The 23,640-nt window shown below is 42.4% G+C and overlaps 2 protein-coding genes across 2 annotated transcripts in view; both read right to left on the bottom strand.

Moving 5' to 3' along the window:
* raver2 (ribonucleoprotein, PTB-binding 2) overlaps positions 1-8,656 on the bottom strand; it is a 101,260-nt gene extending 92,604 nt beyond the window's left edge. Inside the window, exon 1 of the mRNA XM_084910039.1 lies at positions 7,254-8,656. Coding sequence (XP_084766165.1) covers positions 7,254-7,526 — 273 coding nt within the window. The 5' untranslated portion in view covers positions 7,527-8,656. The remainder of the gene's footprint in view (positions 1-7,253) is intronic.
* Positions 8,657-13,304: 4,648 nt separating this feature from the next.
* Positions 13,305-23,640, bottom strand: part of cachd1 (cache domain containing 1) — a 107,927-nt gene continuing 97,591 nt past the window's right edge. The window contains exon 27 of the mRNA XM_084909337.1: positions 13,305-21,879. Coding sequence (XP_084765463.1) covers positions 21,629-21,879 — 251 coding nt within the window. The 3' untranslated portion in view covers positions 13,305-21,628. The remainder of the gene's footprint in view (positions 21,880-23,640) is intronic.

Below are 23,640 nucleotides of genomic sequence, written 5' to 3'. Positions count from 1 at the left end.
GTTAATGTACCGTTTTAAGTACCGTGCAGTTTTGCACGGTACTTAAAACGCATCGTCACGGCAACATAAGCAAAGCAACTGCAGAGAAATGTGAACGCTTGCCGAGAAGCTCTTAGACATAAAAAGCTAAATGGCCTCTTGTACTGGGCTCCAGCAGAAGCACCCTGCACACCAACAGGCTGGATGTACAGCAGTGTCTACCACTGCACACTCTTTTTTTTAATCATTGCCAATCTTAATTAATCATAACCAGGACCAACAACCTGGGTTTTGTTGCGTTTCCAGCTTGGAAAATTCCATTAGTGAAACAGTCTGAAACACAGTTTAAAAATTAACGTTGCATTAGATTTACTTTTGAATTGCCGTAAGGTGATGCAATCCCTCTGAAGGAGCGATATTCAACTGTAGCTGATGCACCCAGTCACTGCTAAAGAATCTGTGAGAGTATGCACGCAGTACTTTTGACTCCAGCGTGACTTTGCATCAGTTTAATAGACACAAAAACAACAACCAGGGGCGATTACATCTCCAGGCTGAATAGAAGACTATATAGTGCATAGATAGACTTGCATAGAAAAGAACACAGGAATTTGAACTGTGCAAATTCCTTCAAAACTGTATAATTACATCCTTTATATAACAGAATGAGTCTGTCAGGTGGACTTCATTAATCAGTGGATTTTCTTTTCATGAAGGCATGATAATCTTTTGGTTTTTTTGCTGTTTGTTACAGTATAATTGCAGACGTGGTGACAGATCTCATTGTTCCCTGTGGCAAGATCAAGCCTCCGGAAAGTGATTTATGGGAATAAAGCAGGGATGGATGACTTCAAGCTGTTAATGCACAGAACAAAATGAGACCCATCAGCTCAAGTATTCTTCACTTCCTGCACTCTAGTTGTCACTTGCTGGATTTAATGTGTGGTTTCTCTTCTTTTGGGTGACAGATGTGGAACCCGGCGAGCTTTACAGTCGTCGTCACGAGGCCCGTGACCTTTGCGGCGAGGTCAAACGTGCTGCTCAGACACAGCTCACGTTGATCTCTCGAGTCTCTCGGCAAATCACGCTCCAAAGGCTCGATCACGTTGCAGAGGTTTGTATTAATGCACAGCATCCAGAAGTTTAGTTAAGAGCCTCCGGGACAATGTCAACTGTCACACTTACAAACACACACAACCGTGGCAGCAGTTGTGAACAGCAGGGCTCCTGTGAAGTCCAAACACATGTTAACCAGTGCTGAGAGTTAAGATCGTTTTAGAAGTCTGGGAAATTATAGTCACGGTTCAACCAAGGTAGCCACCTTGCCACGGGACTCCTCAAACACACTCGTTATTTCCCTTTAGCCTTTTATCCAATTAGTCTGCCATCCATTATTCCCGCACTCATCCAGTCAATGCATTTCCGTCCAAGTTACTTTGAAACCTTTTATCCAGTCAGCACGATCCCCGCTTTTGTTGCTTACTCTCAAACAGTTCAGAAAGAAATACCGTAAAAAAGAATCCCCTTTTTAACTTTCAGCTGAAATATGCTATGACATAAAAATAACCCTGCCGTTATCAGTTTACAAAATGCTTTAATAAACAGCTTTATACTGTTTGTTTTTTAAAATCAGCCCTCTCAAACCATCAGTTACAACACAAGCCTTTTTCCTCTCCACCATCTTTTGGACCCGAGCTCGCTCAGCGTCAGATCTCCAGCCAACTCCATTATCTCACCTACATAATGTCACCTTCATACCCGACTCGCAGCCAAACTGTGCCGTGAAACATGCAAAAAACAAAGCTGTAGCATCGTGACAGGCGCGCTGGTTGTACGAAAAGTCTAACAGGTGTGTCTTCACATAACTGTGACACAAACATGTGCAAAACTTCAAGGTGACTAAAGCCAGCGTAAACAGCTAATCACAACAGCGCGTTTGCACACTGGCTCGATAAAGGCCGCCCACTGTCAGGAGTGGCAGATTTCATGAACATCTGCTCATGACACAGACACACACACACACACACACCACAGCATGCAAAGTAAGGCGAGAAGGTGGGTGGAAAGAGCAGCTCAGATGCATGCTGCTTTGTCATATTTACATGCATTTGTGTTTACCTGTACATATGCAAAACACACACATTTTCATGGTGTTCAAACAAACATATCACCCCCCCCACACACACACACACACACACACACCTTGTAAAAAAGTTTTGTGTTTGTTTTTAAGCTGATTAATTCAAGAACTTGGCAGAAGACCCTGGAAGTTAACCTCCTCTGTGCAAATAAAACCACACTGCCCCCGTTTATTTTACACTGTTGTGCCTCTGAAAATGATTTTAGACTCGCTGCTTGGAAATATTAAAAGTTGTGTCAACTTCCGGCTGTACTTCCCGCTACTTCCAACTAATTGCAGGTTGCGACTACACAGTATCTGATACAAGATAGTAGCCCTGTCAGATTACGCGTTCATAGTCAAATCTTTGCCGTTGCTTCCCCGTCTTTTACGGCCTACATGATGTCAGTGGGAAAGCGAACGGGGTAGATTTCTGCACACGAGATTGTAAATGAACAATGGCGCATGTGTGATGTTGGCTGTCATGTGCTTTGAAAGGCCTACGAATAGAAAGAGGAAAGCAACTCTGGGACTATATTAGGACTGCACAACGCAGACGCTATGAATTTTAAATACTTTAGCCTAATTTGAGTTGGGCTATCATGCATACTATAATCTGAAACTGGCATTATTCATCTGCATGACTGGCATCTTATTCACATAACCCTCGCAGTCCAATATTAGTAAATCCCTTTTACGGAACCTTTTAGCTCCCTTTACTCCCATTTCCTGGAAGCAACAATGTACTAAACACTGAGGTTTTTCAGGTTAAAATGCTACAGCTAGCAGACGGTTATATCTGCTGTGATGAATGTTTTAAGTGGTAAAATGAAACTTGGGTGTTGTGTGGTAAATGTGAGCTCACTTTCAGCTGCGTTCCTACAAAGATCATATATAAGGAAAAGGCTGCATCACCATGTAACGCCACCGTGCAAGTCACAGCTAACTGTGCATGTGGCACCAACAATTAGTTTATCAACTTAATAGTGCTTAACGGAGAAATCAGGGTGTGCGGATCAAGTGGCTCATAAAAAAATAATGTGTTTTTAATTCTGGACAAAACGAATGACTTTCAGAGCGTTGGTCAGCATCTGGAAGAGAGAGCACTTCTTTGGTTTTTTAATCCTGCCCAGACCCAAGCGGCGATGTTTTTCAGAGACTGCATGTCTGGACAGGTTCCAAAAGGTGGAAATCTGTCCTGGAAGAGGCATGTTTATAGCCGCAGGGTCAAGGCACAGCATCAATTCAACGTTCTCTTAGGACCACTAATTGAATTTATTTTGACACTTGTGCCATTTGGAGTGCATGTGAGCCACCTCTCCAGGACAGGAATGGCGCGGGAATGAGGTGGAACAAAAGCTGGCAGGAACTAAAACTGTCAAACATGACATGTTTGAACAATAGAATATGTCTATATGTGGAGAGCAAACCATTACAAGACACAGAACTACTTATGTAGGTAGAGTAGTGTGGAAATCTCTCGAGCTAAAAGCCTGGAGAGCTATTTAAAACTTCTGTTTGAGTTTTGTGAACCTGCTCTGCCATCATTAGTTGACCAAAATGTAGGTTTCGGTCAATAAAAAGCGAGAGTATGTAAACATACTCTCGGGGTTTCAAACAGCATATCGCAAACACAGGCTTAAGAATCAGTGAATTTGATGTTTTTCAGATTTTTTCTCCCCCCCTCACTACTACTAAGATTTTTAAGCCACTACTGTTAATGATTCACACATATAAAAACAACCTGAAAGAGACCTTTGCTTTTTAGCTTTAAAAGAATATAAAATAAGAACAAGAAAGTACATAAACTTTATGGCTTTGCCGATTTTACCTTCCAGCTGTGTATTCAGCGCAGCTAGCACACAGCCAATACTATTGGTGCTAGTAGTCCCCTCCACCACCACTACCGCCACTGAATATCAAAAGCTCTATTTTTCTGTATTTGTAATCAGATTTATTCAACGACAGCCCTGAACAGACACAGCACCCCTAATCAGCCCACGCAGCCTTTCCACTGTGGTGTAGAATCCACCAGGCTCACAAAGTTACATAATAACTGAGTGTCTTCAACCACAACTTAACAACAAGTCAGATGATTGCCGAGTTTCTGTTTGTTGTGAATGTTATGCTTGTGAGAGCAGTGGTCTCCTGTTTTTCATCTTTTCCCAGAGCGGGCTCTGTGTCTGCTCCAGGCTGTTAGCATGGACACTGCAACGAGGTGGCATCAAGTACAAGTGAGGTAAACAGAGTGGCACTGGTCGAAATCTGTAGACAGCTGCAGGTAAATGTTAATATCATATACACATCAAAGACAACCTGAAGGGTAATCAGGATTCAGGATGCCACCCCAAAACTGCAGCGCATCTAACATCGTCCAAAAAACAACGACCTCAAGATGAGATCTCAACCGAGCCCGGGCTTTTAATATATTAGGATACAATGTATACACTGGACGCTTAACCTGCTTAAATTAAAAAGTGCAGTTAGACTTGCACTCAAGGAAGGAGATGACTGAAACCTACAATCCTACAATAACTGCCTTTTTTCCCCTTTCCTTCTTTTTTTCTTTTTCTTAAAACGCAGCACTTGCTGTGCTCTGAAACCAACAAACTTGTTAGATTATTTATACAGCAGTCAAGGCGCAACATTATTATCTGTCTCTCGGTCCGCTAAGTTAATATAAGACCGATTTTCATGCCCTTTTAGCTCTGGTATGTACCAACACCTCAGGGAAATATCTGGCTCTTTAGCTGCTCGCAGAGTGTCCGTCAGCTCGATCCTTGCTCAGTATCTTTAGCGCTGAGCAGGTATTCTACAGTTGGTTTTTGGGGGGGTTGAACAGCTGCATAACAAGAGTGACTTTAAAAGGATTTAAAAAATGCAAAACAGAAAAACACTGAATTGAAAACTGAACACAGCACCATAAAGCTGACGGGAGCTGTGGCTTTCTGTGACAATTCTCCCCAAGTTCATTACCGCAAACACACTGTACCCTTCCTCTGTTCCTCCCCTTTTCCCCTCCCCCACTTCTCCCCTAAAATGAGGACTGTCAACGGGGCCATATATCTGACACAGTCTACTGTGGACACACACATACACGCACATGCGGCCTGCGATCGAGTGTTCAGTAATGGGGCAGCGGGAATGGGGAGATGGAGACGGCTGGGTGCTGCTGGGCCTATCAGTCGGGTTATATAAGACTGTAATGAGGACTTTCCTTTGCCATAAATCTATAACCTCACTGAAGATAAAATACAGTAAACACCAGCACTTAGAGCATCACCGCATCTCTGTACAGGACCGAACAAGAACAGCTGCAGGATTTTATGTCTTGCGCACTAACAAGATGTCTCCGTTTCAGTGCTCGTGGGAGTCAGATTGTTTATTGACTGATTAGTCTTGATTAAGATGTTAATGAACTGCTTAATAAATTAAATCAGAAAATTAGGGGGAAGGGGGGCTCCAGGTGGTGTCTTGAAATCGCATTTTAGCCCAACAAACTGTTGAACAGTGGAGTCCAAACAAATGAGAAAGATGCAGAAAGTTCACGTTTAAGGAGCTGACACAAGATTTATGTTGGATCGTTCTGACAATCACACCCAGAGGCTGCTCCACACAACGCCATACTCGCCATAATGGGGACAGTATTTATGAGTGCTGTGATGTCATTTGAAACACTTTTGTTTTTTCCCCTCTATGCTGCTCATTTCTGAAGATCTAAAGGCCGAGCTCGCGTCAGTCCAACTACATCACCTTCACTTCCACCAGTGGAAACTCACACCGTGTCATGTCTCAGTAAGAGACACTCCTGCAGTGCTCCTTTAAATGGACAGATTTATGTGGCACATTCAGCAGCGCAGGACTTCACGCCACTGAGCTTGGTCTCCCCCCCCCAGCACATCACGCTCCATCTGACACACCGACAATGTGGGGAAAAAAACACACACACAGAGAGAGAGACAGACAGAGAGCGAGAACTTCCAATTTTGCTGCTTCACCTGATCCAAATGACCCTCCACCACCACCACTCTCAATCTTACCTCCACTTCTCATTTCTCACACACACCATGCATTCTCACCCTTCCTCCCCCCTCTTTTTCCACGCTCAGCGCGCAAACACCCGGCCGAGGTACTGGCACTCTTTGGCTGAGAGCCTCTCAAAGAATGTGCGGCGGTACAAGCCTGAAGGAATACACACCATCAGCGCCCTCGACACGCTGCCTCATAAAGGCTCGCGGGCTGACACAAGTGATGGATCACACTTAGCAGGAGAAATGAAAAAAAGAAAAGAAAACACTCTGTGGTCCTCGGTGAACATGCAAAATTGAAATGATGTGCTTTCTGTCTTTAGGAAATTGGGGGAAACTGTTTAGAACGGGCAAAGGTCAGAGATCAGGGATCCACACCTGTCGTGGCCACAGTAGAGTACAGTATTTGTACAATATTACAACAGTACAACTTGCTGTCGATTGCCAGTCTGCAGATCTGATGTTATACTTTACGCAGCACAAAGCAAAAACACGCAGAGGGCATAAAGCTAAAAGCAGAAAAGGCCGCATGCATTTCATGATTTAATCAGAGTGTCTGCAGACGACAGACTGCATTTTGCAGCGTCTCCTCCTGCTGAAAAACACCCCACTTTGCATCCTTCTGGCTACTTTCCCAGGAGCTCACCTGTTACACGAGTCTGACTGCACACAAGTCAAATTCAGGCACACCGTTTCACTTATAGCAGCAGCCAAATGATGCACTTCCAGCTACAGTGAGGTGAGACCCATGGGAAACGCAAGTCACACAGCAAAAAGAGGAACTTCGAAGTGACTCTGCCCGTGGATCCCCCCCAATCAGAATCTGACATCATGTTGGAAAAAACATGCAGGAAAGATAAGTAAGCTACATACAATGATAAGTTTACCATGAGCTAGTCGGATACACTCGGAAAGTTCCCTGTAAAGTTTATATCTGATCAGGAGGTGATGTGGTCAAAGTCATGACCTGAGACCGCGATCACACTCACGGGTGTCAGAACTAAGCAGTGAAATGAAGGTTAAAAGGCTTAAAGCAGGAGTCCGTGCGAGCGTGCGTAAAATGTTGGGGGGGGTGAGAGAAAAAAGGTCCACCCTGTTATTTCTCCACCGTAAACTGACATGTATACCTGGTTGGTGGTGTCAGGCGGCAGGTTCTTAATGAGGATTTTCCTCCTGTTGCTCAGCTCCTTGCGAGTTTTGGCCAGCCTCCTCTCGATTTCCTCGGGCTCCAGGTCCGGCAGGTCACGGAGGCTAATCCCGGAGTCCGGGGGTTGCGCTGCCGCCGCCTCCTCGTCCTCGTGCTGCCGGCTCTCGGGGCTGTCCATCTCCGGGGAAAGTGCGCTATCCCGGGCTAGAGAAGAGTGAACGCTGGGCGGCTGGATGGATGAGGCTGCCGCCATCTTGGGAAAAGTGTGAGGAAAGCGAGAGAGAGAAAGAGAGAGAGCAGGTGGGAGGTGTGTGTGTGTGTGTGTCGGTGGAAGAGAGAAAGATTAAAAAAGAGAGAGAGAGAGAGAGAGAAGGAAAAGGACCCACAGCCAACAACACACAACAATACTGCCAAATTGCTCTGAACTATTTCTTTTAAATCTTCGCTTCGCTTCTGTATTTGGCGTCAGTTTGTATTCTCCTGTTTCTACTCTGACCGATGATGAGCCGTGATAAAGAGCGACAACACAGCAGAGCTACAAGGTTTAGATTAACGTTACATCAAACATAGCATTTGTTTAAAACGGGGCGTTTAAGAGTCATCTGATGAATGAAACTTGTATATGGGCACTTTGACGCACACATGGTTCCCAGCGTGTCGGACTGCACTCCGGACTCCTGGCGACCCCAACTGTCTGTTAACTGCATAGGAGCCAATCATCATTGGTCAGTGCGGATTAGTGCGCTTTTGAATTGGCTTGCCAATGTCGTGTCGTGTGGCACCAACCTGATCTTCCAAACTGCATATGTTTCCGGATTTTTAGGAGGGAACTAAATTATTATTATTTTTATTATCGATCGCATATTGAACCTGCAGAATGCTCTGTCGTCTTCACCCTGCACCAAAGTGCTGTATGTGCGCACATTTCTTATTTCGGTGCGGCGGCCCAATTACAGCATTTCTTCTTTTGGTGAAGAAGAGAATTGGAGAAGATCCGCCAGAGCTTTCCTGTTCCCCATGTGCATAATGTTACCATGAATGGCTGTGTGCCTTCCCTACTTTCTACCCAAGTGATCCAGTGAATGCCAGCCCAGCCTGCACGCCTGCCTGCCCACCGTGGGTGGAAAGCTGCTCCTGGCAAACACAAGGGGAGCAGAGCTCCCTGCCGAGTCCTCACAATGCCCGTGTAGCTTCCGCAGGCAGAATGAGTCGCTGAAAGACACACACTGTATGCTCACACTCATAAATATGCACTTACATTCATGTAGGCACACAAACATGTCAACAAGCGCACAATCAACCCACTTAGAAAATGTTTAGAGCGCGCTTATTGCCGGGGCCCTCTGAAAGAGAGACTGAGAAATCAACCTCCGTGTTCTCTCTCTCTCGCCATCTGTGTGGAGCGTTTCTTGGCAGATCGAAGTCCAGACAATCACAGTTGTCGGTGGGTGAAAATGATCTCGCATTGCCAAGTGGCTGAAGCAGTGTAACCGGAAGGCAGCGAGTGTATGCAGGCTTGCTTAAATGCTTCAATCAGGCGTGAGCGCAGTCCACTCCAGAGTGGAAAGGCCAAACCAAAAAGAAGGGCAATTTGTGTAACTGCAAATAGAAGCAGTTTATAAGTCTGCATGAACTTCATGCGTAAGCTCAACATTACAGCTGGGAGCTAAGAATCCAAGGCGCAAAGTCACACTGTGTCCTCCTGACAAATGCTCCTGAAGATGCAACCTGCTATGTATCAATGACGGAGTAATTCACACACCAGACTGCCAGACTGTACTAAATATCAGGAATGCATGACAGTTATATCCTTTATTTAGCAGATACGAGGCTAAAGAGATCACCTTTTTTAAGAGAGACATAGCCAAGAGAGTGGCCCCAAACTACTGATCGTTTTAAATTCAGTTGTTAGTTCCATTCCTCATTGGACTCATTGGACACTTATCATCTCATATCATCTTATCATCTTAACATCGGATATCAGATACTTCAGCTCAAGTAGGCCTGCTACACAAGCTCAGTAGCTGGCCTTTTTATACCATCTCTGTGGTCTCTCATGACGTTACAGGTGCCCTTAACCCAAGTCACAAACTTATCATCATCATGCAGGAAATCAAGCTGAAGCAAATGCCCCTGAGAAGTCGTCCTACATGTAAACTGTGTTTTGATCCAACTGCAGCTCATACAATAGTCGGTACTGGCTGACAGATTGGGGGACATGAATCATTGAGCAGTAGTTCTGTGAAAAGACAGCAAGGACTCGCCTGTCACTTGCACAGGCTGATTTTAGAGACGCATGAATCACTCCACTAAGTGCTAAACAACGTTTTCCATGAGAGAACAATTAATTTGTTCTCTCTGTCCCCCTGGTGCATACACACACACGTGCCAGCACCATCGTTTTACACTTAGAGACACACACCGACACACTTAGACATTAACTTGTGTCGGCCTGTAACCTCCTCGCATGGTTACACAAACTCTGTAGCTATCTTTCAAAGCATTTTACCTAGTCCCATAATAATAATGTGCTCTGCTACACAAACCAAGGGGGGAAAGAGATGTTGGTTGCTCTACCATCTTAAAAAAAATTATAATAATAAAACACAAGAGCCCTGCTGGTGCTTCAGTGTGTCAGCCAGTGATTCACAGCCCCTTTTGGAGTGGGTGGCAGCAGAGAGGAGAAGGAGAGCACAGGAAAACGTTTGCTGCTGCTCGCTGGGACTGAGAGTGTGAGGGCGTGGGTGGGTTGAGTGGCTGAACAGGCAAAGCAGGCACCTGGGACGAGCTCAGTAGGCGTGAGGATGGATGGGAGGCAATGAGAGGGATTGATGAGGAGGAGGAGGTATCAGGAGAGTGAGGGGTTAACCCCAAATGCTGAAGAGTGCAATGTGATTATGGATATGTCATCCTGTGCGCCTGTCAGTAATGCATGAGCTGATGCAAACAGCTGGCGTAATGCTCTCATGAAGGATCAGGGATACAGTGTGGTGGCGTGGCTGCTTCCTCTGATGGCATAGGAGAGATTTAGGGACATGTGACCTACTAAAAACAGCTGACCTGAACACATGGAGGACAATATGCACAAGAGCTCCCCGCCCAATTCTTGTCCTAATTACAGTGGTCATAAGCGTACCTCTTCATCATTACATGGGGAGAGTTGCTTTTATGTGGCAAGCAAGTGACTGAGTAATGAGAAAGTCTCATTTTGTTAGCATTTAAGTGCCCCTTGCTTTCTAACCAAGCATAAATGTGCATCTTAATCCCTCCAAAAGCTCCATTTAGATGCGATTTTACAAGCTTTCCTTAAAAGTTGTACCTTTGAGCGGGAGACTGTCATTAAATCCTTAAGATTTTAGTGCAGTGTTTATTTGTGTGTTTAAAAAAATCCATATGCTGAAGGGATTCCAAAGCATTTTAATTTGCTTGCTCGCACGACTTGAGATGATCACACAGCAGAGATGTTTTCTTGGGGAAACTGGGGCTCTGAACTGCACAAAAATATGCTGCAAGTGCATGTCTGCTGTACTAGTTGGCAGAGCGGAGACTGACTGAAATGACCCGAGGGTGCTTGGACACGAGCTCGGTGCTCTAATTCAGAGAGTTTTCCTGGCATGGAGCAGCAGACAGCTCAGGAGAAAGAGGCACAGCGGAGGAGATACGGTGACAGTGGAAAAGAGATAAAGACAGCCCCATGTAGGAGTGGTGTGAATGAATGCAGACAAACTGATTAGGTTTATGGGACATGGAGACAGGCAGGCAGACAAGAAATGAGGAGGAAGTGCCCACCTTCTTCAGCTCTCAGCACTGCTGAACTACATCCCTGCTTCCCCAGTGTGCACATCTCCATTTCCACCTCAAGGTTAAACAGCATACCTTGCTGTACTCTATAGCCTTCTCTTAAAATAGACAAAACTACACTACCATTAGATGTATCTGGATTTATGCACTGATTGCTCTTGAAACAGGCAAAGTAAATCTGACTAGACTAACAACGCAGCATTGTACCATTCATGTTTTTTTTTAATGTTTTCAGACAGTCCAGACATGAAAAAGTAAGTGAATTCACTTCATTCAGTTTTATTTATATAGCACCAAATCATAACAACTGTCAACTCAAGGAGGTTTATTATGTAGGCTAAAGATGTCTCAATATTAGAGGAAAAAACAACAATCAGGTGACCTCCGATCAGTAAGCACTTGGCAACAGCAGGAAGGAAAACCCCCATTTTAACAGGAAGAAACCTGTGGCAGAACCAGGCTCAGGGAGGGGCAGCCATCTTTCACCATCAGCTGGGGGTGAGGGGAAGGAGACAGAACAAAAGACACACTGTGGAAGTGAGTGGAAGTTTTAAATTAATAAATATTAATGGCCCTGCGACAGACTGGCGACCTGTCCAGGGTGTACCCTGCCTCTCGCCCTATGACAGCTGGGATAGGCTCCAGCGCCCCCCGCAACCCTGAAAAGGATAAGCGGAAGCGTATGGATGGAAATATTAATTAAATGCCATTTTGCAGCATTACTAAAGGATGATTCAGGATCACATGATCTAACCTGATCCTGATAAGCTTTATTCAAAGGGAAAGTTTACTTTTAAGACTAATCTTAAGGGTAGAGAAATTGTCTGTCTCCTAAATCCAAACCTGGAGCTTGTTCCACAGAAGGGAGGCCTGATAGCTGCCTCCCATTCTATTTTTAGAAATTCTAGGATCCACAAGTAAATCTGTATGTTAAAGTTAAAAGTTACTTCAGTTTTCTTACCCCTCCCCTAGCATAATCCTAGCTATGGTGGTTGCTAGAGGACAAACACGTTTTAATCAGCCAAGAGAGATCAAAAACATTAAATTTAGACCGGAATAGTGGAGTGTGACTTTAGTGAATTTAGTGTGAATTTAGACAGTGCAACATAACAACCAAGGCCAGTGGGTGTGTTTCTGATACTGTTTGGATGAGATTTGGATCTGCCCCAGTTGTTCATTGTTAGCTATCCAGAGACTGAAAGGTCACATGTCTAATTTTCTGACAACAAGTAATTGCAACAATATCAGAAATAAATGAGTATATTTGTGCACAAGTTTGTGTGTTGGAGCCCTGACTTCAGTTCAGCAGATGAGGCCAAAGAGGAGGACATGATATTATTAAGATCCTGGATTCCCTTTCTTTCATGTTTTGATTTCTTTGCTGAAGAGTAACCCTTCTTTAGTCTGTCTGAAGGTGCAGGCATGTAACAGCAAACAAACAGCTTGTACATGGACAGTCTCTAACCACTTTGCAAAACATGATTAGTCAGAAGGAGATGTCCTTCACAGCCACTGGTGGGGGAACATGGTGGCTTCCACAAATCACAAACCTATGTCTTTTTCCTTTGCATTTCTAATCAATTAATTATAAGTTTATGAGAATCATCAGTTTGTAGATGATGTGATTATACACTATTATATCTATATTTATGTGCATATATATGCAATATCCTTTTTTTCTATTAAATAAGCTTGAAAAATTACTGACAGTACATTTAAGATACGGGATCATTCAAGGCTTTGTATGTGAGAAGAAGGATTTTAAATTCAATTCTTGATTTCACAGGGAGCCAATGAAGAGAAGCTAAAATGGGAGAAATGTGGTCTTTCTTGAGTGAACCTTTGAGTTATGCAACTCATCAATCTTTCAACCATTCTGATGTTGACTGACTTTGGTCTTCTGTATCAGTGTCTTGTATTTATCACCCACCCTTCCTAAGCTTCAGGTCGTGGACTACAGCTTTGGTATTCGTCTACAAAAAATCTTGATTAAATTCGGAATTCTTTGTTCCCTCAATGACCGGAAAGCTCTTAGGTCTTGATGTAGAAATGCAGCTCCAAACCATGATGCTCCCTCCACCATGCTCCACAGTTGGGATTAGGATTTGGTATTAATGCGGGCAGCCCTTATCGCCCTCATTTTGCTTTAAAGTGAGAAATTTCAATTTTGTCCCCACATATAAACAGGTGTTTTATTAAGCAATATTTTAGCTAGTTATTTTGCAAGGCTTTTGGTGTTACTCCAGTGTTCTCTTATGTGCACGTTGTGCTCTTGGTGTAATATTTGCAGGATTTTCTCCGTAGTGAGAACAGAAAAAGTCCAGAATTTTCTCAATTTGTAGATATGTTGTTGGGGTTAAGGCATGTTTCATACAATATATTTTTTTCATGAACAGCAGACTTTGTCAGAAATCAGTTTGTGTTCTTTTATTAATAGACAATCAAGAAAGCATTAACAGAGGTCTACAACTTCAAGGTCTCATTAGTTTACCCACAATGTGTTTGTCTAGGATTATTCTTTATTAATTTGGTGACTTTAACCAAAAGTATTACTAGTGAAAGGAGCATACACACATAATTCCAGTTACATCTACTTACAGTTACGCAATAATGCAGAGCAAATTTATTAAGAGTGCATATTTTATATTTTAATGTAAAACAAAATCAGTGGTAAACAATGGTGGGTAAAGGAAAGTGGAAATTATTTTGTAAGCAGAAAAGACAGAAAATAAGTTCAAGGACCAATGAGTTGTGATGTGTTGGACATAAATGTTGACAAGTGCTTAAAGCCTTGATTTCTTCATACCGCTCTCCCACCAACCAACCAAAGCAGCTTCTTGTTACATTGTTTTGTTCGAACTCTGTTGCCTCTCCATCTGGGGCTACTTCCCAGATCCCCTGGCAGAAACCACCATATGTATAGAAAGGCCACATAAATAACTGATAGGACCTTCCAGGCAGTACCGCTGTTCTTCTTCCTACAGCCTGTGGCTTGACCTATGACCAGAAGCTTAAAACATATTGAAAAAAAAAAAAGCTCTTGCGGAGGAAAAAGCAGATTTTGGCTAAGTCACCACTTTCCTTTGCAACGATCGATTTCTTAATGTGGGGGTCAAGAACTGAAATAAATTAGAGCTGAGGTTCACCAGGATATCAAGAAAATCTTTCGATGGAGCTATATGTGCTGTACCTCTGGATTTGTGAGTGTAAAGGATGATGCATTTACTAACTAGGTGATGTTTCTAGAATGGACACAGATTTTCGTTGTTTTATTGTGAGAAATGCTTGCCATCTGCAGAGCTATGCAGAACAAATGAATCGATTTTTATTCATTATTTAGACTTCCAACTGGGTGGAGGCTGGCTTTCATCCACCTCCGTCCATGTTGAGCAGTCTCTCCAACTACTGGGCTAGACAACAATGCCAGTTCAGACAGTGCTACGTGTCATTAAAACAGGGCTCTCCAAACAAGGCCAAAAAGCCTCTGAAGAGCAGCTTTTTTGGAGTGCCGGTGTCCTAAATGTGCATGTGAACCGGAGAGAATAGCACAGGATGAAAAAGCATCAGACAATATTAGCCTGCTGTCAGAGAGTGTGAATGCTGAGCCAGGTATTGAGACAACGCAGACACACACACACACTCACAAACACACACAAAATCCCCTACATATAATCTCCCTGGCTTACTGAGTGCAGGGTGGTTTGTGGATGACCTGTTCCATGACCTTCTACAGTAAAAAGAAATGGTCCCAGTGGTAATTGAAAAAACACAATTAGCACCATTTAGTTCTAAATATCAAAGCTGGGAATTTTTTATAAGTGCAGCTTTTGTGTTTTGCACTAATTATAACTTCTTGCCTTTTAACTGCAAATCAGTTGGGCATCTTTCTTTGCCTTTAGACAACAATTCTGATGGCAAAAGAACCAAACGGGACAGGCAAAAAAAAATAAATAAAAAAATAACTGCAAATCAGTTTCATTTTATTATATCTAATCTGTTTTAATACTTGGTTATTGACGTCATTGCTTTGTCTCAGGCTGTGCTTGTAGAGATTAATTTCATTGACATTTATCTATAAAATACAGTCATGTAACTACAGTACAAGTAATACTGAACAGCAAACTCCCTTTAGGCCAGATTATGTCATAGCCCCTGATGACTTTGACTCTACAGACTTCACAGTAGCTTCAGTGACGCTATTTCTGACTTCTGTTGTTATTTGGCCTTAGTTGCACCGACAGTCTAGTTAATGTGTTTTATCTTTATTGGAAAAGTGATTTGTATCTTAGTGAAACTACCTGATTAAATGCAATTTAATCAGCTTGGGAGGATTGTGCAATATCGGATTATTACATATGAAAGTGTGTGTGTGCGTCCTTCACAATTTTATTTGACTGCTTGTTATTTATATTTCATGCTTGACAAAACATGTATTGTGACGTGTTCAGTGGGTTTTTTTTAGAGCTCTAATAGACTACAACTGTAACTGTACGGCACCTCTTATTACAAGCTAAAGTCTCTACAATATAAGAAGGAAAAGCCTAACAATCAAATGATCTCCTCACTTGGCGACAGTGGGGAGGAAGAACACTCCAGCAGAAGCAGGCTCAGGGAAGGGCCTGACTCCAAGATTACTTACGATCTAACTGGATACCAGGTAATGTCATCCAGAAGCATTTCTGGTTAGATGCCATGTTTCTAGGATTTTTAGGGCCAAACAGTAATCTCACTCATCTCTTTGTACTGACTAGGTTCTGCATTTAAATATCAAGTGTCTCGTGTTCAATGCACTGTATTTGTTCAATGACAAAGTGAGACCTGACATCTTTGCTTCATACATTGTTTTCCAGCACCTCTACTCTATGACCACATACACTTCAGCTCAGCATTACTAGCCAGTGATCAGCTTCTAATCAGTAAGTCAGGGATAAATTAGTTTCCTCTCCTCATTGGAAACGTGCAATGTTAGCCATGCAGGAATGGCTTCATCAGTTTTGAGTCAGGGTAAAATGGCTAAATGGTTAGTTTTATGACCAGACCCTTTAAAATCTAAAAGCACAGGTTTACTTAGAAATTACAATAACGACACTTTCATTAGAGTTTCCTAAACTATGTCAGCAATTTGTCCCAAAAACTAGGCCACCAAAATCAAATAGAGCCCGTGCTTTTTAATGGTGTCATACACGTCAGAATACCTGCTAAGACAACACTTCTGCACAGCTTTCTGGATTCACTTCATGACTTCACCAAACAGTGATGACACAGCAGGTGTTTAAGCAGCTGCTAAATCACTTTCCTTCAGGACTTCAAAAGACTGCACTGTTCTCCCATTCACCATTAGCAAAAAAAAAAGCACTAACCCAAGAACAATGATGAGGCAAGTTAAAATGAGTAAGTATCCGAGCACTGATTGAAACTGCACCTCCAAGTGAATCCAGCATCTTTCTTCCTGTGTATGCCAGCCAGTTGTTTCCTAATAACTTCTTACCTTTGACTGGCTTGAAGTTTTTTTTCTTTTTTGGGGGGTGGGGGACTTTTATTTGATAGTGCAGTATTGAAGGGTGGATAGGAAGGAGTGGAGAGAGACTTGGAGAGGACATGCCGCTAAGGAACACAGGTTGTTAATGTATATGGTCACCTTCTCGGGGAGTTTCCCAGTGAGGTAAACTGGCGCCCCACTGTGCAGAAGTGTTGTGTATGTAGGAAATGTTTTTTTGTGAACTTTGTTTATTGTACTGTTATATTCCTCTAATATGTTTGATGGTTGCGTTGATCTGTGTGGGACTGGGGGGGCGTTGTTTTTTTTTTTTTTCATATAGTTTATTTACTTAGGAAAATTAAGAAAGGTTGATTGTATTTCGGTAACTGCAAGTACTGTTGTTTTCTTTTTTCAATAAAAATATTTTCCAAAAAAAAAAAAAGAAACTGTTTATTGTATGTGATGTCTACAGCAATGACCGTTTCTATAATATTTTCCCAGGGGTAGGGAAGATTTCTTAAAGTTGATGTTTGGACTTATTTACTCTGCTTTGTTTCCTCTGTCAATGAGCATTGTAAATAATTTGTCTTTAATTGGAAATATGTGTTGTGATACTGAGGCATGAAGTGCAGGCAGAGTGCCTTTTCCAGGGAACTCCATCAGTTTGTTTTCCACTCATCAAAGTCTGTCCCGAGTGGAGAGCTCCTGAGTGAAAGTGCTAAAGGCTACAGTACAAACTCCATCCTCCCATGCCCAGCTTTACAGCAGCAGTGCAACATCTACAACATACAGTACAGCACTTTGTTAACCAGGCTTGCCAGAAATAGGTGATAACTTAATTAGCACTCCACTATATCGTACACTACCTCATGTTATCAAATGCACTTGATTAATTGACCATAAGTGTGAGCAGAAGTTTGCAGTTTTATCTATTATCAACTGTTGAGCACGGTGGTGGTGGTGGTGTTGATTTTGGCTCATTGGCAATCACAGAACGTGCAAATTTGAGACATTTAAGCAAACTATTTACTCATATAAAGAATTCTAGATTGAAATGTGAGCTAACCTGACATCTAAAGCTCGTCTGAAACTGGGTCATGCAACAGGACAATGATACCAAACACAGCAGCAAATCTACAGCGACACGGTTAGAAAAGAAAAGAATCAAGATGTTGCAGCGGCCCTGTCAAAGCCTGGACCTCAGTCTGATATAAAGGCGATGACAGGAGCTGTGTGTAAACTCATTTCAAACTGGGCCATGTGAGAGACTCATAAAATGATTTACTTTCAAGCTGCTGCTGCTAAATGTTGTTGTACAAGCTATTGAATTATGCTTAGTTTTTCACAGCACTGCATGCTAGTAGTTTTTGTTGTAGCTGTACAGAGAGCTGCATGAAATCTAATAAAACGACACAAGTTTGACTGAATGTGGATCTGTGTGCGACAGATGTGCCGCCATTCTCCTTTTTCTGACGAGAAATATCAATCTCATCTTTTTCCCCTTTCTTTTGAACCTCCAGCGAGCAGTGCAGCAGCAGGTTTCCTGAGATGCAGTTTCACTCTATTCACCCATTGAAGAGCATCATAAATACTGAGCAGGAATCAGAATGCCACAAGGTTTAGGTGTAAAATGGACTTTATCACATTCACATTGCAATAAATCTCAATTTGATAACTTTATATGATACATGAGGTGGGGGAGGGCGGGGGGGTGACATACACATGTTCCTTCAGTACATTATTTGCATTTTAGAGTGTTCTGTATATATACTTGTTTACAACAGCTGCTAAATACTGATTAAAACTCTCCTGGAAAATAAGCTTTTAAGTGCACTCACTTTTCAGGAAAAAAACAACAACGCACGTTTAAAAGAAAATACTGTTGAGACTGCATTTGTTCTAATAACTGCTATGAGGCTGAACTGAATTAACGTACCGTAGAGTGTTTTTTTTGGGGGGAAAAGGAGGACAATTTGGAATATCAGTCACTGTTTGTGATCTGAATTCCTTGCAGGTGGGTAAATCCGACGGTATTACGAGCTGACAAACGTCTCCTGTGATCCCGGTCATGAGCGGGAACCATAAACACGAACACGCACCGAGACAAAACGGGCACACGGTAATGTGTCAACTCTGTCAGAGCCGTCAAATTATTTAGCACTTGTGCAGATGAAAGTGTAATGGGCTCACACTGAATGTGCAAATGTAAATATTCTCCTCAAGTGTCAAATGCGCCAAAATGACTGTAAATGAATACGGGCGAAAGTCTTAAGTAGCACGGCGTAAACTAACCCACTACAAGGCAGCTGGATCGGTCGTTAGTGAGTGACAAGCTGTGTAGTACTGCTGTGACGAACCTACACGAGCGCACGAGAGAGAAGTTTTCTTTAGCATTTCCAAGACACAAAACACGATAAAACTTTTAAAAACTAGAAGTCTTTTAAACATAAAAAGTGTGTATTAATATCACCAAGTACTGACTTCCATCCAATATGGACCTAAAGAAAAATAAATCTCCCAAAAAAACCCAAACAAAACACATCCGAGGCATCCAAAAAAAATAAAAATAAAAATAAAAATGAGACACCATAAACAGAACATATCAACCCAAATATCTGAGCATCATTTGAAGCATACATCATGTCTTAACAACATAAAACGATGGAGTGTACAGGTTATTAATAGCTATTTCTGACTCCGTATTTACACTTCATAGTGAATCTCTGAAGAACAATAAACATTTCGGCACCTGAAAAGGCGGAAGGGAAAAAAACAAGACACGGATGCCGCACTGACATGATTCGATCAGCTGAACAAACTCACAAAAGCACAGATCGGGTCATGTGACTCTTCATCTCAATAAAAATAAGTGGATTTCTTGATCAATCATTTTCACCTATAATTCTCTAATACTATGTTGAAAAATAATGCATTCAATGAAAATGTTCCTGGTGGATAGTCATCCTTTCATCACACACACACGCACACACAGAGGCACATGCACACTGAGACACAGTCACGCTCTCTCCAACACAAACACACACTCACTCTGTAAAAAATACATTTTTGAGTGGTTAACCACAGAGGAGCCAACTGATGGAGTGTAACCTCTGTAAAACAGCAGCAGCAGCATCTCCTCTTCCCTCTTTGACGAGGAGGAGACTTCCATCTTGGTTATCTTGGGTGGAAATTTAATTCCGTTTTGTATAAAAATCCAGCGCGCACAACCCTAACAGACACACACCCAGAGCATTAGCTTAGCCTCAAAAGTGAAAGGTTGTGATAAAACAAGAAGCACTCTGTACTGGTTTTTCTTATTCAGGCAGACAGAGTGGGCAGCACTCATTCTCTGTGAGGGTCTCTGCTAATCCTCACACACCAAATTCCCAGCAGTGACGAAAGCCAGGGATTGTCTATTCTTCTGTTTTTCTTTTGGTTATGGTTTCTTTTTTTGTGCGCTGGTGTCGTCCTCGCTCAGTCCCCAGGAGGCTCAAAAAAAGGGCAGCGAATACAGAAGTTCTGCCTCTCGAAAACATGACGAGATCAGAAAGAGGATGTTTTCCAGCGAGTCTGAACAGGAGCAGATCTCCCTACTGGGAAGCCGCTTTAAGATACGCCAGAACAAGATGGTGCAATTCAACACAACAGCCCTGCTTTAACACTGATCTTTAAAAAGCTGTAAATATTGGTGATGCTTTCATAAAGAAAATACTTTCATCATAAAAGGTAAGGCTCTAGAGTAAGAAGTGTTTTCCTACTTGTGTACATGAGGGGGGAAATGTCACCTTTGACCTCAGCATGGAGAAACAGAATCAAATGAACAGTGAAATGAAGTGTCATAAAAGTCGCATTTACAGCAGGACTGTTGTGCCTGGACCAGTGTACCTCATGAACTGACCGCTGAGTGCACTTCAAAATGGGGATCCAAGGGAGATTATTCAATTATGCTCCTGCTGAAAGAAAGTAAAAAGAACATTTAAAAGAAAATGCAAACGAGCTGCACTGGAATCCCTCGGTCAGGTAAAAAAAGAAATGAGAATAATCCCTGTTATAGTACTGATATTCTTAAAATTCAAAAATAAATTCACAGATATTTTAAGAAAGAAAAAAAAAAACAGAAAAATAATGAGTCCCAAAAATTAATGCACTGGTTGCAGGAAGTGGGCCGGTGTGTCTGATGCACCCCGACTGCTGTCATATTTGCGCTGCTTTCCTCTCTTGAAAATCTACCTTTAATAAATAGTAGAAAAATAATATTTTCCTCTTTAAAGTGTTTCTTCTTGCGTTTCTGTGAATATTGAAGCCTTTTCTTCCTACTTTGAAGTTCACAAACATTCATGGAAAAGTCCGGATATCGTGCCACACTGCTGTGTGTCAGACCAGCAGCCACTGCTTTGGATAAAGGCAGCTGCTTTTCAGAGAAAACAAAGAAAAAAGAATAAAACAAACTCCAGAGCTTCTTCATGGAGAGTAAAGTTGAAATAGAGGCTGTTTTAGAATCTCACTAGATCCAGTTCACTTTTCAAAAATGCAGTATTTTCACTCTCCTTCAGAGATGTCCCACAGTTTCCATAAATGTTCCAACCTGTGTGGAGTTCGGGATTTAGCCCTGTTTTAAAAAGGGGTCCGACATGAGTGCTTGTACTGTAAAAATCCACTGGTCCTGGAGAATAATAACAATCTTTGACCTCCCCCAAGAAGGCTTTTAGCTTCCAGTTGTGTCCCGTCCTCAGTGAAGGCCAAAAAATGGGCTCACGCAGCTTTTCTGTTTGCGTCTGAAGGCTGTTACGTGCTCTTAATCTCGAGTCCTTCAGAAAAATAACAGGAAGTCCCACTTGGTTACATCCACTGGCCCAAGTGTGGCCGCGTACACGTGTCCGCTTTTAAATGTGGTTAAATGAAAGAGGGCTCAAGACTGAGATGTTGGCACAATGAGATCTTGAAGCGTCACTAAGTCTACCTGTGGCGTCTCCCTCCAACTGTGTGTGCTCTCTACTTACACACAACTGTCTTTTTTTATGTTTAATAAAAAACAAAAACAAAACAAAAGAACAGTTCCGGTCCTTTCAGGAGGATCAGCACTCTGCGTCCACGCTGTGCACCGTCACCGCCGCTTGCAGGTGGTGCGTATGCGTGTGCAGCGGGTGGTGGTGCGCGTGCGAGTGCCGGTAGGGGTGGAACTTGTGGCTGAGCAATGCCGCCGTCTGCGGGGGAGTGTCCAGGTCCAGGTCGTCGTCGTGGTTGCCAACGTCGACGCCGGCCGAAAGCGGGTCGTTGTTTCCAGGCGGATTCTCGCTGTCCTCCTGCGGGCTCATGGTGCTGTAGCCTGGACACAAAAAGATGTGCAGAGGATGGCGTTATTTCACAATCCTTTCCCTCAAAACTACTGGGCAATTTTAAAATCTTAAGCAAAAAATTCTTAAATATATGTTTCAAAGTTTGAAACTAAATGAAGAAGGCAGCGTGGCAAAGCACAACTCAACAGTCCCTGCACACGTGGACCTGTCAGTAATGACGCCTGTGCTCCGCTTTAATAGAAATGGGAAGGCACCATAAAATGCAACAACTCAGCTAACTAATGACGCTCTCCGATCGTGAATATTCAGCACAGAAACGTTCCTGTGAGCACACGGCAGCTCATAATGTTTCTGAGTGCAGTACAAGCTATTTGACGGCACTATTTGGTGGCATTTGATGGCACATTAACAAGTAAACATTCCCCAGGGGCTTTTTTTTTACTCCTTATGTTTTCAGCTCAGTTTGAAATAATAACAATTAAAAAAAGACATGCATATTTATGATCTCATTCTTACACATCTCGCACACACGTTTAGCCCAAGGAGGCAGAAAAATGGGCCGACGTGGCTCCTGGTGCACACTAACTGAACTTAGTAACAGGGAAGTGCAGTCACTGAGAAACCATATGAGAAGTACGTGACAGGCCGAAATACACCGACTCCAGAGGTCACTTGTTGACTGCTTTAAGCTACCATATACTGTGGCTTTGGGTTTATTCATAAAGGGTCGTCACAGCAGGCAGCTCTTCATGTTTGATTGGGCAGATTGTTTAGACCAGTTGCCCCAAAGATGATCAGTGTCTCCTCCCTGGGATCAAACCGGGGACCTTTTGGTTGTTAGGTCAATGTGTAATGATTCTCACAGATTGTCGACTGCAATTATTTGCATCCTGCCCAGCAAAGCTTCTACTTTGGGCAATTTCTATAAAATAAATTCTCTTTAGTAATTATTTCTGATTTTTCACCTAAATGGAAACGTTAGTGCAGATCCCATTTATAATCTAAGTGGATTTCACCACCCTGAAGCCCATAAAAAAGCATCTAAAAACACAGTGTGTGACTAAAAATTGCTTTTTTAGAGTCTATGTGAAAATAAATCCACATTCCTTAGTCCTTTATCCCCATCTTTTTCAGCTTCTGAAAAGACACCGGCTGTGCTGCTCTGTGGAACACCAATCTGTTATTACTGTTTGAGTAAATAACCCTGTAAGCCTGAGAGCCTCTATGATTATATTTATAGAAAAATCACTGTCATTTTGGATGATGAAACATTAAACCTCCAGAGACACGCGAACGCATCTGTGGCACGCGGGCTGCAAGCAGTGGGGTTAGAAGTATGTGCGTTTACGGGTCTGGCCCTGCATTCAATTTATGTCAGAATAACCATTTTCTATCTGAAAAACATCTGACACTTGAACATCTAAACCATCAGAGAGCGATCAGTTTTGCAGGGCTGCTGGGTTCATATTTTCCAGCAGCAATCCAGCTTAATATTTGCTATACCAAAGCCCAGGTCCAAGCCTACAATTACTGCTGCTCACAACAGTAATGGTAACCTACTGATGCTAAAAAGCACTTCACTCAAAACAATAAACCAGTCATGTTAGAACTCTACTAATGCAGTTTTAAAAAGTTTTTTTCATAATTTAATGCAAACGTTCATATCTTCTTATCATTACATCATTATCATTACAAATAAAGTGAAATATTTCAAGCTGTCTTTTGTTTAATGATTTTGGATTATAGCTCATGAAAACCAGATATCCTGAAATAATACCTGTTATCATTAC

The sequence above is a fragment of the Perissodus microlepis genome, chromosome 17 (assembly GCF_051167445.1).
Source record: "Perissodus microlepis isolate ML-2025 ecotype Zambia chromosome 17, ASM5116744v1, whole genome shotgun sequence".
In the NCBI taxonomy this organism is placed as follows: Eukaryota; Metazoa; Chordata; class Actinopteri; order Cichliformes; family Cichlidae; genus Perissodus; species Perissodus microlepis.
The sequence above is the reverse complement of the archived record's forward strand: the minus strand, read 5'-3'. Positions and strand labels throughout refer to the sequence as shown.